The sequence below is a fragment of the Callorhinchus milii genome, unplaced genomic scaffold (genome assembly GCF_018977255.1).
Source record: "Callorhinchus milii isolate IMCB2004 unplaced genomic scaffold, IMCB_Cmil_1.0 Scaffold4, whole genome shotgun sequence".
NCBI classification, from domain to species: Eukaryota; Metazoa; Chordata; class Chondrichthyes; order Chimaeriformes; family Callorhinchidae; genus Callorhinchus; species Callorhinchus milii.
The window spans coordinates 18,767,208-18,786,588 of record NW_024704745.1 but is presented as its reverse complement, the minus strand read 5'-3'; the positions used below and the strand labels follow the sequence as shown (position 1 = coordinate 18,786,588).

The 19,381-nt window shown below is 39.0% G+C and overlaps 1 protein-coding gene across 2 annotated transcripts in view; it reads left to right on the top strand.

Annotated features, from left to right (window-relative positions):
- cltrn (collectrin, amino acid transport regulator) overlaps positions 1 to 19,381 on the top strand; it is a 61,780-nt gene that overhangs the window by 25,558 nt on the left and 16,841 nt on the right. Inside the window, exons 3-7 of one of the 2 annotated variants that reach the window (XM_042333977.1) lie at positions 1,594 to 1,655; positions 6,586 to 6,608; positions 9,051 to 9,157; positions 9,564 to 9,622; positions 13,558 to 13,640. In XM_042333977.1, the coding sequence (XP_042189911.1) occupies positions 1,594 to 1,655; positions 6,586 to 6,608; positions 9,051 to 9,157; positions 9,564 to 9,622; positions 13,558 to 13,640 (334 nt within the window). The remainder of the gene's footprint in view (positions 1 to 1,593; positions 1,656 to 6,585; positions 6,609 to 9,050; positions 9,158 to 9,563; positions 9,623 to 13,557; positions 13,641 to 19,381) is intronic. The other variant, XM_007891658.2, reaches the window with a different exon arrangement.

Sequence of the window (19,381 nt, the reverse complement as noted above, 5' to 3'; positions counted from 1 at the left end):
AACCTAGCCACTCAATCCTAATACAAGTATTATATCATTCTAGTAAACCTACGCTACACTCTTATCATTGCTGCAATATTCTTTACAATATCATCTCTATCTTCAAGACACTCCAGTGTTTTGCTTTTGAGGGAAGAGGATAATTTTACCGAAAGCGTTTTCTCCTATTTCCCACTTTTAGGTCTGTATCACGCTCCTCACTGTAGCTCAGTTAAGAAGCCAGATGGACACCCTGCTCCCACGGCTCAGCTAATGGTGCTCTGCAACTGATTCGCAAGAGGTACCCAGGAGCAGAAATCAACAAAATGGACAATAGGAACTGTAGCCTTGAAATCAGGCGCTAAAGCAGATCCAGCTAGTAAACACAGAGAATCCTCAGAGCAGCTAAGTGACACTGATGACCAAGTTTAAGGCTCTAATAAGAAAAGGCAGTCTGAAACATTAAATGCATACCGAGCAGTAAACAAATGCATTTGTCAAAATAAGAAACATGGTTGGGTCTAACACGTGAGTTGGGCTGATAGGCAAACCATTTTAAGCATATACTGTTGCCCTTGATTATGTAATTGGTCAGTGAAGGGATTAGAGAAGCACTTGTGATCCTTTTCATCTGTAGCTAATTGCTCAATTAAGGGCACCTTTGTGTGAACATAGCTTGCCTGAGCTGCATACACACACACGCACACGTACACTTAATGTGTTTAGTTTGTAATAGGAGGAAATAGTCTGGAATTGGTTGCCAAGCAGCAACAAGCCACGTTTCACTGAAGCTGACATTTCATTCATTGTGGAGAAAGTAATAATAATAATAATAATCCTTGCATTTGATTTGCATTTGCATTTGATATAGTGTATTCGAGATGTCTCAAAGGGCTTCACAGGATATACTGTAAAGTGAATTGACTGTATATTTTTGTGGGCGGAACGCAGCAGCCAATTGCGCACAGCAGTGTCCCACAAACAGTTGTGGATTGGGTGACCAAATTATTATTTGGGAAAATGTTTTTTTGAAGAGCTTATTATCCCCGGAAAAGCGATCTGCCAATCGATGCAGAGGAGGGCAGACATTTTTGATTCTGGTACCAAACCAAGAAATCCATCTGCCAGAAGGAAGGCCTGGGAGGAGATAGCTCACAGCCTGACAGCAGTGTCCACCACTTGATACACGTGACAAGAGACCAGTAAAAGATTCCATGATGTCAAAAAATCCTGCAAAGCTAAATATGGCTTATAAGTGTACAGCTCAATGTACCATGATTGACCACAGCACGATAAAAATTGCCGTGTGGTAGAAGAGGCTGCAATGCACCTGTCTGGAATAGCGGGCCTGGATGAGTGACAGAAGATGGATTGAGCAGCACAGATGATGGTATGTGTGGTCTCTCTCTGTTCCTTTAAAATGTAAGGATTGTGGAGTGATAGAGCCTTGTAAAAAATACCCTCTCGAATTTTGTGCACTGTGCAAGATCAATTGTACATTACAATGCTGCCCCACAATAATAGTGGAATAGTGTAAAGATGATATGAGACATTTTATATGGCGTTATATACATATACAGTTAATATTTCTCCTATTTTCCTTTCTATATAAAGTTGGACTATCTGGAGATGGAGAACACCCGATCCCTGAGGGACACATACAATCCGTATCCAAGGTAGATTCTCTGACCCGTCACAAACTACATTTGTCAACTTCAAATGCAATGGGGACAACTTCCTTAGTCCGGAGCGAGCAATACCCTCTTCTGGATGAGAGTGAAACTGAGTGGCCTGTGTTGAACTGTGTTTAGTATTGCACGATCATTTACAGCGATAGGAACTGTACTAGAGCAAGGAGAACACTAAGACATGTGCAAAGTCATTTTGCTTAGTCAGCCGGGTGTCTGACACATGCAAATGCTTCGGAGTATCCAAAACAGACTGAGAATTCCAAGAACAATCTTTAAGACATGGAAATTTCCCTGCGACTGGAATTGGAATGCACAACCTCACTCTGGAGGGACGGACCTTGCTTATCTAATTTTGGAGAGTATTGTATGCAAGTTGGCAACAGAAAAACTATTAGATGCACTTTGGCTTAGAGACCCTAGAGTATACATTGGGGCAATGCAAGAATTTACCAGCTAAAACAGTATAGCTTGCTATTGAGAGCACTGTTTGGCAAGCTTCCCACTGCTTGTGCAGCTAGTTGTTAGGGAATTGGCTCTCATGGATGACAGGAGCTGAGAGGGAAGAATCCCTGCTGCCAGTTTCACTATATAATCATTGTGAAAAAAGCATGAACAAAATGTGGGGAAAGTGAATACACTCAGTAGGCACATAAGCCATATACATAAGAATCACAATACATTTATTTTTGTAATACCAATGATTTGTTGTATATTGACTACAGTTACTTAATTGTTATTTCTTATTGTTCCTGTAACAGTAGTTTTAGTATTTCATGATGTATGGGAAAATGGCAGGTAATATGGGACTGAAAGGATTATCCTTAAGTGTGCCAACACAGACATGATGAACTGAATATACATACGTATGTCACCTATGCTCAGTAAATGTCCCTATCTGGAATGGAATGCACACTCTCGCTGGAGGGACCGCCTTGCAGTAAGTTTACAGCTGTACATTTATATGGTTCTATGAGCTTCCGTGAATATGTTTGAACTTCACTGTTGCAATTTACAATATCCAAACTCCCTGCAACTTCCTTATTTTCCATAAACCACTGGTGTATCCACCAATAGATTAAAATAAACAATTATGATATTCATCTCAATGACTGTAATTTGAATTGGAATTTGAATCTGGTCGTCTGACAGTCTCACATCCATGACAACTATATAAGCCAGTATCAAGCTTGTGTTTGGACTTACTTAATGAAAATTTGTTCTAGGTTGTGAAATCTAACTATTGACTACTGATTAATAGATGGCTTAACACTTGCAGGTTGCCCTTTATATCACGTGCTGTGCTATTTGTGTGTTTATGTTAAAATCTGAGCTGGTGCAGACAGATTCAGTGAGACACCCTGGTCATTGCACTTTATAGTATATCCTATGAAGCCTTTTGGGACATCCTCCCAACGTGAAAAGGCACTATACCAAATGTAAGCATTATTATTATATAGAGATGTGGTGCTTTAATTATGCCTCACTGCTTCAGAATCTATGAGGATAGATTCTATATAATCATATAGAATATATAATTATATAGAATCTATCCTTATATAGAATCTATGCAATCACCTTGCTGATAAGCAGGGTCACCTCAGAGCTGAGCTGGCTCCAAGGTGACGTGCCTGGCAATGGAATATCGTAATCAAATCGATCCTCTGTGGTGGTCTCGGTCACTCAGTCCCTGAGCTAGGTGGATCTGTAGTACTCCCAAGACAGAATGGCAGGAGGTTACAGGATGAATGAGTAAGATTATTGAATGGTTGGAAGTAATTGCAAACTATGTCTCTCTGAAAATCGGCTCACTGCACTTCCTGATCTGAATACAGGAACGTTGAGGTTGCAGGCATTAGTGCAGAGAGTCATACACAATCTACAGAAAGAAATAAGTCAAGAACTAGGTGAGTTCGGTAGCACTGGTGAACTGCTGGAGGTGATACGACTTGACAGTGAAGGACCCTAGGAGAACACACCCCAGAGGAAGCAAACCTTGGTGTTCCTTTCATGAAAAGGAGAGTTGTGTAACACTTTCTCACGGACAATGCGTTCTTGATAACAGTATGGGAAAGGAAGAGTAGTTCGCTACTCCAATTGTCCGAGCAGACCACCACTGTTCATCATACTCTTGCCTCTTTTAAAGATCGTTTTGCTTTTGACATGGAGGCTTTGGATGATTACCCGATGAGAACACTATGGGATTTGTCTCTTATCTCCGTAAATATGGAGACCCTGGGGCTTTGCTGACGTATTGGATCCACTGGCCAACGCATCCCTTTCTGCTTTCATGAAAAGGAGTAATACCAGCCCTGTTGTTGTTTATTCTGATGTATCTCAAGATGTCAAACCTTCCCCTTGCACCCTCCCTCACCGCACAAAATCGTAAAATCCTCTGGGAATGAACAGCGCAAAACAGGTGAAGTTGGTAGGAAAGAGATCCTGCCTAATGCAGGTCCATCACATAACAAAGCAATCGCAGAGAAAAAAAGGTGAAGAGTAGATTGTGAAAAATGGTCAAATCGAGATCTGTCTTGTGATCTGCAGGTACTCATCTTCATCTTTGTAGTTATGATCATCTACTTTATCCTGTGCAACTAGAGCTTGCTGCTGCTGTTCATCGATAGTCATGTTGGTCCTGCTGCTTTTGGCAATGATGTGTAACACACAACAAAGTATGCCTAATTTACTGGCTGATGGTGTGATACTCCTGTGCACTCCCTGGAATAAGCCAAGCTTTATTCAGGAACCTTTTGATTTTATACCTCACAAGTATCCTTGCAGATGGCTTGGGATGTACATATGCAAGCCATTCTGTATACATAATTTTGTTTTTATCTAGCGGATAAGATAAACTCCATTAATCATTGCCTCACATCACCAAATGTTCTAATTTTGGGTCTTCAAAAGCATTTGAAATTTGTGAAATTGTGGAAATGTGTGGATTCGAGGAAAGTTGCAAGTAAGATGTAAAATGTTGCAATATTGACCATCAAATTTGATCTGTCTATTCATGGAGTGAAAGCCTTTCTTATTCGGGATTACAAGTGGGGCACCAATTGCAATTGGTGTGGATTTGATAACACCTTGGACCCAAGGAAAGCAAACACTACTGATGATGATAAGAAGAATCCGTGCATTTGATATAGCATCTTATCACTTCTTCGAGACGTCATAAAGCACTTCACAGAATATACTGTGCAGTGAATTGACTGTATATTTTGTGGACGAATGATGTTTATTATGTACTATAATGCTTAAGATTACAGAGCACGGGTGACAAAGAATGGTTATGTGCACAGAAACTTGACTAACCCTATTCTAAATCACCCACAGTGTTTGAAATGAACTGGTTCTGTAAAGGTTCAATGTTACAGTGAACTTCAATTCCATAGGTTTGCAGTTTTACAGCTTACAGTGTGTTTCAGGTTCAATATGAAATAGAGGGTCAAATTTACAGTGTTCATGAACATGTTGTATTGTAATTTGTAATGTGTAATATGCTTACAAAATGTGTAATTTGCCTGCATTTTGCTAAATCCTGTGAAACACTTTGAGGCATCCTCCCAATATGAAAGGCGCTATATCAAATGCAAGGATTATTATTAAATTTCAGAACATAAAATGTGCTGAAGAATTCATCAGATAGAAACTTGATAATTGCACATATCTTATTAAAAAAAATCTATTTAAAAAAATACCACAAGTTCATAAACTTCAATGATGGATTATTTTGGTAACCTCTAAGGACTGAAATTTCATCTATAAGACCATTTTGTTTTAAAATTTAATTTTGTGCAAAATTGTGGAAAATCCGGAAATTCTATCTTAATTTGGAAGTCAATTTAAAAAGAACTGAAACTATAATTACGATTGAATGTAATAATACAAGATGGTCTTATAGGCTAAGACTTGGTGGAATTAAGTATTGGCTATCGGTAATTGTAAATAACTTATCTTTTACCCCTGTGATCTCTATGTAGCCTTCTTTCCCTGTCTACAAGAGTCGTTCGTTGTAGCGATTGCTCCTCATCTACTGATAATATTTGTAGTTATTATAATTATAAGTTCAATTAATTAAGTTCAAATGTTCACCAAACACAAAAACATTGAAGAACAAACTCAAGCATCGCGCTGGTAGATAAATTAAGTAACTGCTCTGTAACACATCTGAATGAAAATAAAATAAGTTGTTTAAATAAACTTACTATCTGTGTCTCTGTTTGATTAGAATATTGTTCTCTGTGGCTCTGCTTCCCCATTCTTCTCTCAACATCTGATGAATGCACTGTTCTCAGTATAGCACACATGGAATTTTATCTGAAAAAACGAGTGAGATCCCTCCAGACAGTTTAATTGTAAAATGATGAGTTTCATGACTTGCCGATTAAATTTGAATGGCTGCTTGAGATAACAAGGCGGAATACCATTTGTAAAATTAAGAGCGTCTGAGCATCAAAATCAAACATTCCGTGCGTTTTTACACACTACTGTATTGTGGTAATTCTAACAGAAATTTCAAAAGGTATTCCAGTTGTCAAATTATTCCCGCTAAACTATAGAATTATAAGAAACTTTTTCATACAGATTATTGGAATATCAAATGTTATGACACAAGTAGCTCTTGAGGCTGAGACCTTAACAATGTTTAAAAGTGAATTAGAAGACATTTAAAGAAGAATAAACAGTATAAAAAAGTATGGGCAAAGATCAGGGAATATTGGGATGAAACTAGTAGGTCTGATGGGTGAGCTGACACCAGTTTAAGATTGAATGGCCTTCTATGCTTATATGATTCAATATTATTCTAAAATATAAACATCTACAATTCATACCTGGCTGGTCGGATGTATTGTATACCATGCATATGCATGCTTGATTTGATTGTAATATTATTTTTCCTTGTTTCCATTCACAGAAAACGGTGGGAGGTGCATTGAGGTGAGTAATTATGGCTGCAAGACATCAGAGTTATAGGGGACTAATGTGTATGTCGTAAGGTAAAAGCATGCAGATTGCATATACAGTAGAGTAATATACCTTACTGGGAGTGAATTACAAGGTACTATTTTTACAGATGGCATTATAGCCATGAGAATGAAGACTGAGGAGTTTATGATCTGTCTGTACTCTGAGATGGAGCCACATTCTTTAATTTACTCCCAGATAATTCATGTTATTTTTTTCTGAATTATTTGTGTAATGTCATTGGATTTGTTACTGCATAACCTGGTTCAGGAAATTTCCCACCAAAACTAGTGAGATTGTCTGAAAGGGTCAAGTGGATGACAGTGGCGGCAAGACATCTGTGGGTAGAATTGAAAACAGACTTTTTACAAGAAATAAAGCTAGAATCATTCAGACGATGAGATAAATAGCTCCATGAGTGAGGCTGATCAGATAATACAAAAGCTATAAAGTCATAATTAGGTTATTGTCAGCTTTATTATATTCTATTTATAAGACTGACTATATTTTCTTTCTTACATCTCCAAATGTTCTCCTGTCCTGAAGGCAGTGACTCATGCTGGATATAATTCCACTCATGCTGGCAGACCTCCAGTACGGTATCTCGCCTAAATGACCGTTCTTTGACCTGATGCTAAATTATTTTATGAAATCTAATGTATTTAGTGCAAACTGAACAGTTAATGTTGACAGTCAGGAGCGCTAAATTTGTGCCCGATCCTGCCCTGGCCTGACAATCACTAAGGTATACTTTCGAGCAGTAGACACTGGATAGCGAACAAATGCAAGAACCCAGTCAACGTTAATAAGGCCAATTGCAGCAGTTCAATTGCGACCATGGCTGAGATCAGCTAACTCAGCATTAATGGGAGAGCATCCATAGGATATCGTAGATTTTTATGACTAAGTAGAGGCTCTTCCACTGAACCTCTGAGGAAGAAATAACAAGCATACTTTCAATGAAAACAACTAAATACCAGTGAGAACTTGTCTACAAATACACAGTCGCTATACAGTAAAATCCTACGAAGTGCATTGAGACGTCTCGGGGAGTGATAAGACACAAAACCAAAAGGAAGCATTATTTATTTACTTGTTTACTTCAGCTGTTACAGCCTAAACTACAGTGAAACGCCGGTTATGATGAAGATGTGTTCTCTGCGACTGAGGGGTGATTTGATTGAAATGCCTGCCCACTGAGCGATCCTTCCACCAGTTGGAGGTGCGGAACTTGAGCAGTAGCTACTTACCTCGCTTCATACCAATCAAGGTGGATTCCAAATGCTGGATATAAAAATGTATGTTCATCGGGGTAACACCTTCCAGTGGCTGTCATGCCGTTATGTCATCAGCTATTCGATGGATATCTGGCTTCAGCATGGTGGGAGGACCTTTACAGCACAGCTAGTGATGTGCCAGCCACCTTAATGTTTTCAAATTCCAAGTCTAATGCCACGTACCAGGCTTATTCAGCACCAGCTGCTTAATCCTGGCTACACAAACAACCATGAAATGAATGATCAATTTTATTTGGCAGATTGTTGGCCAGGACACCGGACGAAACTCCCTTTTTTGAACAGACAGATGGGCTTTCAGTTTTAATGCCTCATCCGAAGGACGACACCTCTGACAATGGCGACACATCCACAATCTAGTTCATTAAATGCAAGGATTATTATAATATTATTATTATTAGAAATAGCCTTGTAACACTTGCTGTCAAGGCTCACCCGTGTAGAATGACCATTTGAGAAAGGTAGAACAAAATTCTGGGACTTGGAACAGAGTCAGCACCTTCAGGAGAAAAAATAAACTGCTGAGAAATCTGGGACCCATATTCCTCTCATTAGCCATAAATAGGGAAAGTAAAATCAGATCCACAGTGTACAGCACAGGAGTATCATTGTCAGAAAATACTGGGATAGGGATGGAATAAAACACCTTGTGGATAATGTATCAACTGAATTAAAGGTCTCTATCTGTTGCAAACGAAAAAGTCTGGAGACTCAGCAGTTTGTTGAAAGAATAATCGGAGTTCAGTTACTTGCCTGTAAACCTTCTGCAAAGCTGTGATCACATTTTAAATCCTTTGTTTTGGCCCTGAGTTCGTCTGGGAAGTGAGATGCTATCTGAGCACAGGTTTTAATCATAGGCAGATACAGCTTCTCTCACCAACTTGCTCATCCAGACAGTTATAAGCAACAGATAAGAACAGCATTTTCATTCTCCAACTGGAGTAAGGACAAGATTGGGAGCACAGACAGGTACGAGTGAATTTGATTGGTAGTAGCATCTAATTTAATGATTAAGCTTTTTGCAAGAGTGTTGGTTTTTTTTCCCCACCCTGATCGTTTGCCAGTGGCTGCAGAGAATTTAAGGCTGGATTATCGACGAGTTATTTTCTGTCTTTGGCAGTTTCCTTCACGCTTTGAAGATGTGGTCAGGGATTTTCCTCGTTGCTTTCGGCCTTTTCACTGCTGCAGAGTTGCGGTCCACCACAACACATAAGCTGTGTGATGCAAGTATGTCAACTACGCTTGATAATGCATTTCATTAATTTAGATTTTTTTTTAAAAGATTGGTAGCTTTTTAAAAATGCATGTGATCAACTTCATTATTTTTTACAGGATTCTCTCTCACTATCACAATGCCACTTATCTAGTGCTTTCATTTTTAACTCACATTATTATCAGTGCATTTTCTGCAATAGTTGCTCTTATCAAATGATTTGAAATCCATCCAAAAAATGAGTGTATAAGCTAGCATTTGGATGTTCAACCCTCTTGTTTGAACAAGCCCTTCACAGAGAGCAAACCTGTCTTTTCAATGTAATCAGAACATTTGGTAATACCTTATCTCCCAACAGTTTATTTGAAGTATTTCATCTTATGTTGGACTTTATAATATGCTTCAAAACATTTATTTCAGCTTCACCGTATGCTCGTAAGGTACGAATCAGCCTGAAAGCTGCTCTTGGAGACAATGCAGTAAGTTTAACTTTACTGCTCTTCCTAATTAGTTTGATTTTATCACCCTTGTCTCACCATTACTCCTTAACCAACTTAAAACTATTCCTTCCCTATTTTGATTCAGTAGAAATAAGTCAATACAAGGAATTTAATTATTTTTCCACAAACAAATGAAAAACAAATTAAACATCAGACAATATTGTTTTGCCTGTATCCAGGAATGCTAACTGCAATGTTTAAGTATCTTAGAAGTTAGCTGGCTGATCGAACAAAGATTTCTGAAGTTCTTGAAGTATGATATACAGAATAATAGTTGGTTTTAGTATTAAAGGAAGTACGTGAGACTGAGCTAGTTTCGGGGGCTTATATGGAAATACAAGGCTCCAAAGCAAGAAGGCATTTACTTGAACATTTACTTGAATAATCCCTTGAGAGTATCAAGTTTTGGAGAGCGTCATCAAACTTATTCTAAAAATATGTAATCATTTACTGAGATGAAGTATATGGTTGAATCATTGATAGAAACTGCAGCAGATAGTGATGGAATTTAAAATTAACAATGGATAACTGTTTTTAGAGGGTAAAATTAGTGCTTGATCGGATGTCTTGATATGAAATTCATAAACTTTTTGTTCTCCCAAAGTAGACACATTGTCGATTCATATAGTCAATTGGTTGGAAATTTGTAGACCTTTTATTGTTTTATGTTTGCAATGATTCCTGCTGAGTACAGTTCCACGGATGCTAGTAACACTCTGATAACTTGACCAGATGATTATTCTTTACATGTGAGTGTAAACACTCAGTGTGCAAGTTGTAAACACTCATTGTGTGCAAGTGCGGAGGGACTTCACAAATGCTCCAACGTAGTGTCCTCAACTGACTTCCACCCATGTGTGCTTCCTGCCTGAGTGACAACATAGGGATTAGATTAGCAGTGGGAATCTGGCTGATTTTTCTTCTCCCTTTCCCAGGGTCACTGAAGCTAATTGTAGAAGTCCATATCACTTCTCTGACTGAGATCAACTAATATTTACATTGTGAGTTTGTTTGGAGAGTCAAGCCTACCAGCCAGTCTACCACCTGATGCAATTCAACAGACATTATGTTACTTTGTTTACAACACATGAAAAAAGTCACTTTTTCTTTACATGTACCTTTAAAGAATCAGCATTTTGGTGGTAGACTCAATTTCTGGTTCAACAGCTTGCTCTGAAAATTTAATTTCCGCAACCTCTGAATTGTGTGCTCAGAGAGTATACACTGCCTAGAGTAAATGTAATACGTGCTGCGGTGTCAACTTATGTAGCGAGGATTGCAAAAAACTAATCTTAACGTGAATTTGGGCTACATGAACCTAGCTCTCAGTGGGTGTCTCTAAAACTGTCTCTAATTTGTTACTAACCTCTCACTCAGAGGAACTACAGAATGAATGGTGCAGGGAATGGAAAAGATCCCATCTCTATATTCCTCTCACTTCTCACTCCAGGTCCGAAATTTCACACAGTGTTAGTCTTAAAATTTAAGATTTCGCGGAATCATAGAAAATTTTAAAATTCAGTTTTAACATAGTTTCGTTGTTCTGAAAATTAAGCAGATCCTAATTTAAAGACTGAATTTTTAAGAATTTACCACGATTCTTCGCCATCTTACATTTCAAGTTGTCTTACTGGCTAAGACTAGGTGGCATTTCCAACCTTCTGTGTCTACTGATCTTTTAAGAATTTAAATGTAAATGGCATTGAATAAATAAATATAAGTTGTATTCATCTGATGTTGGGGTAGAGGCAAAATAGTAGGAATGTTGCTCAATTTCTTGCCATACTATTCCTGATCTGACGATTGAGATGGACTCTGGAGGCCTGAAATTCCGTCTAGTTTTAGACTATAAGCCCATTTTGTTGTCAAATTAAAATTGTGGAAAATACTTAAATTTAGTGTTAATTTGGAAGTCAGTTCTCCTTAAAAATTGCAGAAAGTCTGCTTCCAAAATAAGACTGACTTCCTTATAAAACATTGGAACATAGGAGAGTGGGAAAGGAGGAGGCATTTCCGCTGCCCATTTGGCTTGTTTTACAACTTTATTAGATCTTGTCAGATCACCCTGGCTCAGTTGGTTTCACTGCTGCCTCTGATTCCAAACATTGTGGATTCAAGCCCCACGTCAGGACTTTCAATACAATAGAATTTCACAGTGCCGTTTATATTTATATAGTGCCTTACACGTTCAGAAGAGGTCTTAAAATGATTCACATTGCTGGATGGGCACCCAAGCTGAGGTGCAGACTATGTGAATGCACATAGTCTAGGCTGACAATCCAATGCAGTGCTCGAGGTGTGCTGCATTGATAGAGATAGCATCTTTTGGATGAGACATTCAACCGAAGTCCCCCCTGCCTATCTATTCAGGTGGACATTAAAGATCCCGCGACTCAAAAAGAGAATGGAGTTTCTCCCAGCCCAACAATCCCTTGGATAAAATTGATTACTCACTTAATGACCGTTTGTGGTCCATTCCCGTGAAGCACTTTGAGATGTCCTCCCAACATTAAGGACGGCATATCAAATGCAAGGAGTGTGCGTTATTTTTTAATCTCACTGTTGCACCCTTTCGGGATATCCTTTTAATACCCCTAAATGACAAGGGCATTTCATTATGCTTAACATCCCAGAGCTTGATGAACATAATATTCATCAACAAAATGTAGATGTTAATGCAACATTGGTGATGCAATGTTATAATCGGGTAACCACTATTACTATTATACACTCCATCCTGGATTCCCTCTGATTCCCTCCCCTTGATCAAATCACATCTCAAAACATACCACTTTGACTATGCTTTCAGTTATCTTTTCCCCTTTCCACTCCAGTCCAGCGCCTTGTGATGTCCTCCTGACGTGAAAGGTCTATACAGATGTAATTTGTTGTTTTTGTCAGCTCTCACCCCAGCTCTAGTACCCATCCAGCATTGTCAAGTGCTTTGAGACATCCTCTGGATGTAAAAGCACTACATCAATCAAAATTGTGATGCATTGCATTTTGCATCTCTGTTTCTGAATGCAATGATAATTTTTTATCAAAGCAGTGAATAAATGTTCATAATATTCACCAGGCAACTGGATGGAAAGAGTTACTGATTCTGGAGATTTACAGTAATAAGATAAAGAGATTGAACTTACCTAAATCACAGCCTTGTTCCCTGCACTGAGAAAATTATTGAAGCTATTTTCAATCAGTTGTTACAATAGTCCCATGATTATACACCACGTAAACTGAAGATTTTTATTGCTAAAAGATATTGAAATGATAGACAAAAAAAAATGTTAAAAGTTAATCACAATCATGTTAACACTTTGAATTTATTTGAAGGAATATTTGCCAGTGAGATTCTCTAAACATTCAACATTATTTTCCAACATCGGCAATGGAGGAAACTAACTAGCCTTGTCACAATTTACCGGTATTTTCCATCTTGCTATAAATGGGGAATCAGAAGAACAGGGAAGGAGGAACAGCCAGGAAGTGGAGCTTCATTTAAATGTCCCAAATCGCATGGTGATATCTCTTGCAAATAAGAATGCAAACAATTAATTCATTATTGTGTCAGTGTTAGTACCACAGAGTTAAAATGCATGCAATATGAGACATTTAAATCAGTATATTGTAGGCAGGAATTCTTCAAAACCAGATACAGAGTAAGTAGGGTTCATTGTAGTTACATTCAGAACGTTATAACTTTATACTTGCAGATTGGTTAATACAATCATTTAGATGGAAAATACTGATGAGCTATGTTAAGGCTAGCCTCTGACTGAACATTAACTGTCTCCTCGTGAACCAAAATCACATATTGCTGTCTTTGTTTGGTTAAAGAACAACATTTATAATTTAAAGTAAACACTTGAGTACTTCTTTGAGTTTTGTTCACACAATATCTTCTTCAATGACAGTACCCTTGGGATGATAGTGAAGAATTCTACTTTCAAGCAACAGTGGCTTACGGCATGCGGAAATTTACAAACCGATCGTTCAGGTACATATGTTATTAAGTGGAAGTCTTTTGATAGTCACAATCTTGAGTTTGCTTATCAGCACCTCAAATCCCAACAGTGGATAATAATAATAATAATAATCCTTGCATTTGATATAGCGCCTTATCACATCATTGAGATGTCTCAATGGGCTTCACAGAATATATATTGTAAAGTGGATTGACTATATTTTGTGGGTATTTAAGATAATTTTCAAAAGAGGCAGAGGGGAGATGAGGAGACATTATTTTACACAGAGAGTTGTTGCAGTCTGGAATGCACTGCCTGAAAGGGTGGTGGAAACAAGTAGTAACAACTTTCAAAAGGTACTTTTAGATATGCACTTGAAAAGGAAAAAAATGCAAGGATACGGGGAAAGAGCGGGGGAGTGGGACTGATTGGGTAGCTCTTCGAAAGAGTCAACACGGGCACAATGAGCCAAATGGCCCTCCTGTGCTTTAATATTCCATGTTTCTTTGGTTCTATTTTGATCACAGTTGAGAAGGGAGGAATGAAGTGAAGATTTGGGTTAGTCATTCATTGAATATTGTCCCATGTATTATTTCCTCCAATACATCTCTTGCAAGTAGAGACAGGGGTCTATCATATGCTTGTCACCAACCGTATTAATCTTATTGTTATAAATACATACCGATAATAATAATCCTTGCATTTGATATAGCGCCTTGCCACATCTTTGAAACGTCTGAAAATGCTTCACAGAATAAGCTGCAAAGTGAATTGACTGTGTATTTTGTGGGTGAATCGCGGCAGCCAATTGCGCACCGCAGTGTCCCACAAACGGTTGTGGATTGAGTGTTTTTACTTATTCCATATGTGTGTGAGTATGTATTTGAGAGTGGTAATAGTTCTTTATCCTTCCACACAAACAGAAGAAAATCGTAACTGTATTTTAAATGTTACACCGATATTTAAAGGCGTATATTATACTATTCTCTGATAGTTTTAAATTGTTTGCAACTTGGGATATGAGGCCAAGGTTGATCACATTCTATGTAAAGTAAATCTCACCATTAGAAGACACATGCATAATTTACAAAGCACGTAAGTACAAAGCATGCCACAGAAAGATGAATGAATGTGTGTCAACAATCTCAGCTGCAGCTGGTTTATATTTAAATATAAACCAATCTGCATCAATACTTAACTTTTCCTGTGCTTAACTTTTCCAAATTTAGGATCAGTTTAGTATTCTTTAATTGCTACAGTTGATGGTGCTTTTAGAACTAATTGCTGTGAATAGGTTTTTACATCAGCGCTGAGTCTGTACAGAGTTGTTGTTAATGGTTGAGCCCATTTCAGCAGCATCTGCTGTCCCCGTGCAGTAGGAACTGCTCCTCTAAGGCTTCTGTCAGCATAAAATAGGGTGATGCCAGCAGTTGTTCTGTAACCCCGGGCCATTCTTGGTCTGTCTGTTTGGAAATGTCACATTGAATAGTCATTATAGTAGCTCGGTTAATGCTCAGTCAATACCTCTTTTATATTGTGGATCCAGAGGGCTGTAAATTGGAAGAGCTAACACGAACTTTGCTCTAAAGTGGGCCTGTCTCTTTTACATTCAGAAATGGTGATATTTTCTGTTTGTTTTGTTACTCACAGTTACGAGACTTTTTAAACGTGTTTTCAAGATCAGCCTACACGGCAAGATACACGGCTAAACGATATTCCTGAGTTTCATCCACTCTTTCCCAGTCTTTTCCCTCTGTTCCTTTATTGTTATTCAGATAGTGGCAATCAGGAAACAAAAAGGTTTCATACATGAAACATCAAATCATGAATGAGGACAGAGAGTGGTTGGGGTTATATATGCAAAGCCATGATACATTATGGACATAATTGAGTGCTTTTACTCGAGCTGTTTTTGTTTTATTCCAATGCCAGGGCTCTTTGCTGTGGAGACAGCGAGAGATCAGACTCTGAGAAGGGTCTACAGATATTCAGCATGGGAAAATTCTGTTATTTTCCATCACAGGTTGCCAGTGGAGGCAGGTTTGCCTCTGCAGGTAAACACCCATTGTAAAAAATTCCACTGTCTCAATATGTTCAATACAGGATGTGAAATGTACAGGAGTAGGAAGAACACACACATTCAAGAACCTGGGAAATCCTAATGGAAAAGTTACTTTCTGCAACTAGTGTTGATCAGCCATATCAAAAACACTTTTGGTCAACTACTTTAATGCATGTTTTTTTGGTAAATTTGTTTTATTCAAATCTTTATGTTAAGGCAGAAATAGATCCCTTCCAACTCCATCACTGTGTAGCACTCGAGCCGCTCTACTGCATGAAGGGCAAGTTGTTATGTGTAGATTTACCAATGGCTGTCTGGGAGAATCATCCGCAAATAATCTCATGGTTTTCTGGACGGTTTAAAGTTTAAGATCATTATTTTGTAATTATTCTGAATCAGAAGGTTGTGATGTAGTTTTCCAGTTCATTTTACATTAGCATTTTATAAATGCTCTAATGTATGCCAGCTGTGTAAAGTGCTCTGAGATGTGAAAGGCGCTATAGAATAGTAAATTGTGTTGAACTGCCATAGTTTCATGGATATCATCCTGGTTCAGCTGGTAGCTCTCTCTTTTCTGAGTTGGATGGCTGTGGGTTTAGGTCCATGTCGGGGACTTTGAGCTCATAGTCAAGGCTGACACGTTAACGCAGTCCTGGAGTAGTCAGGTAACGTCCTTCAAATTAGATATTTGTCTGCCTGTTTAGGTGGACATTAAAGATGGTACTATTCAAAAAAAAGGGAGTTGCTATTGATTTCTTGGCCTACAATTCCCCAGATAAAATTGGTCATTCATTTAATGGACGACACACTCACTACGCTAGATGGCAAAAATCCTGGGAATTGCTTTGAGCTGCTTTAATGACGTGAAAGATGTGGTATCAAATGCACTATTATTGTTATTATAAGTAAAGATGGAAGACTCACAGGTGCAGACAATGGAAGCACTTTGGGATATTACCACCCAGACACCAAACCTCTCCTGGCCACCTATCAACTGATGGTTAGTGTAGTGTGTTTCAGCACTACTAAAATTTTAATCAACCTGTCTGCTCCCTCTTCTTGGCAGGCACTGGCTTGCTCCATGTACCCCGCCCTGCCTGCTTGACCATTGTCAGTCGCTCCATTGCGGAGCCTCTCTGCCTTGCCCCCTTCCTTGCCTTCTTCGAGGCCTGCCTAAAGACCTCCCTCTTCGACTGTGCTTTCGGTCATCTTCCCACCTCCAACCCCCTTGTCCTCCACCCTTCTTGACTCCAGCCCCCAGTTCAAGTACACACTTCTCACTGTCCAACACCTTGGGTATCATCCCAACATGAATGTGCTATATAAATGCAATTTGTTGTTGTTGTTGTTGATGACCCAAACCTTTACACTGTACTCCATCATTGTTTTCACCCCCTCTTCCACCATCTCCCCACTCAGATTCTACTCAGACTTTGTAAAGCACTTTGAGGCAGTTTCTGATGAAGCTAAAGGCACTTTATAAGTGCAAATTGTTTTTCATAAATCTTTGTGAATCAGCACGATTATGGTGATGATTCACTGGCGAACACGCAGTATAAAAGAGTTTGAGTTGGTGATAACCAGGCTGCATTCTTGCTCCTGTTACCGGCTAGTGAGACTGGTTTGGGAGCGATGTGATTAGCAGTCATTGTATGAATAATCTTAATCCCCACCATAGTCATTCCTTTCACATAAATGTTGGGTGTCTCCTGCTCATGCAAAAGATGCATTGAACTGAACAACGTGCATGTTTATTGGCAAGCACAAGTTCCTATTGCTGGTAAATAAAGTTCATTCCTTTTTACAAGCAAGTAACACATTTAAAGCACTGTGTGGTTTGAGCAGGAAATAAATCTCAGATGGCTCAAAGTCCTTCAGTAATCAAAGTAAGAAGCACTTCACTGGCTGGTAATGTTTCACATGTTTCATGCTATTCACTTTCAGGTCAGATAAATAAATGCATTTTCTACACCCGTGCTTACAAACTTGATTTTGCAGCAAATCTTTGGCTTGTTCAGCATCTGATCCTGAAACGGACTCATTATGGGACAGATAGCACAGTAATCGATGGAACTGTATGGAACCTCTATCCTATGTTTTGAGGCCAACTTCTGAGTTCTGTTAGATCAGTATACATATTTATAACCAAATTGTTATGCATGCTGTGAGTGGTTGAATCCCAAATGTATTCACTGTGAGAAGTAGGAGAACTCTTCTAGCAATTTTAGCTTCTGTTTGGGACATCACTGTGATCTTATTGTTCTTTCTGTATTGGCTGCACTTCAGTTGTGGATAGCAATATGGGCCCATTGGGACTAGAAGGCAAAGTAGATTTGGAAGAGAGTTCCAGAGAACAGCGGCATGCTCAGTCATTACTCACCAGGGTGATATGGGGTTAAAATTGGAAACACTCACCCAGCCCAGTACATTTAAAAACCTTTCCAGTTAGAGTTTACTCTTAGCCCCAAGGTAACATATTAATCTGTTAGTGTGTTGAGGTTGCATCAGAAGATATGTGGACATGATTTCTGGCACCTAACTCTGAACCAATAACAGTGAAACATAAAGTGACCACGATTTAGTGAACTTCAATATGATAGCAAAAGAAAAGGAACTTCAAGAACAATGGTACTTGCCAGAAAAAAAGAAAATTATAGCAAGAAGAAAAGGAACTGTGCCCAGATTATCTGGAAGGAAAAATTGGCAAATAAAAATGTAGGTCAACAATGAGAAATATTTAAACTGGAGCTGTCAAAGATGCAGAGCAAGTACCTCTACAACCTTCTCAAATCTTACATGCCCAGACACTCCCTTTGCTCAGCGAGCACCAATCTGCGTCATGTTGTCCCCAGCCTCTGAAACTTTATCCTCGAGACCCATTGACTTGCTTCTTCCTTCACTTCATTCAAGGTCCTTCTCAAGACCTACCTCTTTGACTGCGCCTTTGGTTATCTTACCCCTCCCCAAACCCCTGGACTCCCACCCCAGCTCGGTGCCTGTCCAGAACTGTTACGCGATTTGGGATGTTCTCCTGATTGAAAGTGCTTTATAAGTGCAATTGTGTATTGTATTCACATTAAGTAAAAAAAGAGTGTGTTGTTCCCAGGGTCCCATGGATGAATCGCAAGTTTGAATCAAACAGGAATATTTTATGGTGTCTGACCTGAAATTGCCCTTTATAACCCAAATCTGTGCTCTATTGTTCCGCTGTCTTGGCGCATCTGAAAGTATTGTTCTTTAATTCCATTTAAAATGTTACAGAACTCTATAAGAACTCTTTTCAAGAATGAAGCGTCCTACCTTCTCACCCTCTATCATCCCTCCTCTATCTCCCTCAAAATCCTCCTAGTTTACTGCCCCCCCCCCCACCCCAAACCTCCTGGCTCTCTTCCTCACCGATATCTCCTCTTTCCTCTCCTCCCTGTCCCTCTGCACTGAACGCCTACTCAAAATGGGTGGTTTCAACCTCCACTCAAAGTTGCCTTGCACCACTTCCTCGGACTTCACTGCTCTGCTCTCCTCCCTAAACCTTACCATCCACATCGACTAGCCAACCCACAACCATAGCCACTCTCTTGACCTCGTCATCACACATGGCCTTGACATTTCTGACCTATCAATCAATAACAAGACCATCTCGGACCACTTCCTCATCGCCCTCTCCTTCTACATCTCCCTCCCCTTTTCCAAATCCTCCACTGTTTTTTTCCA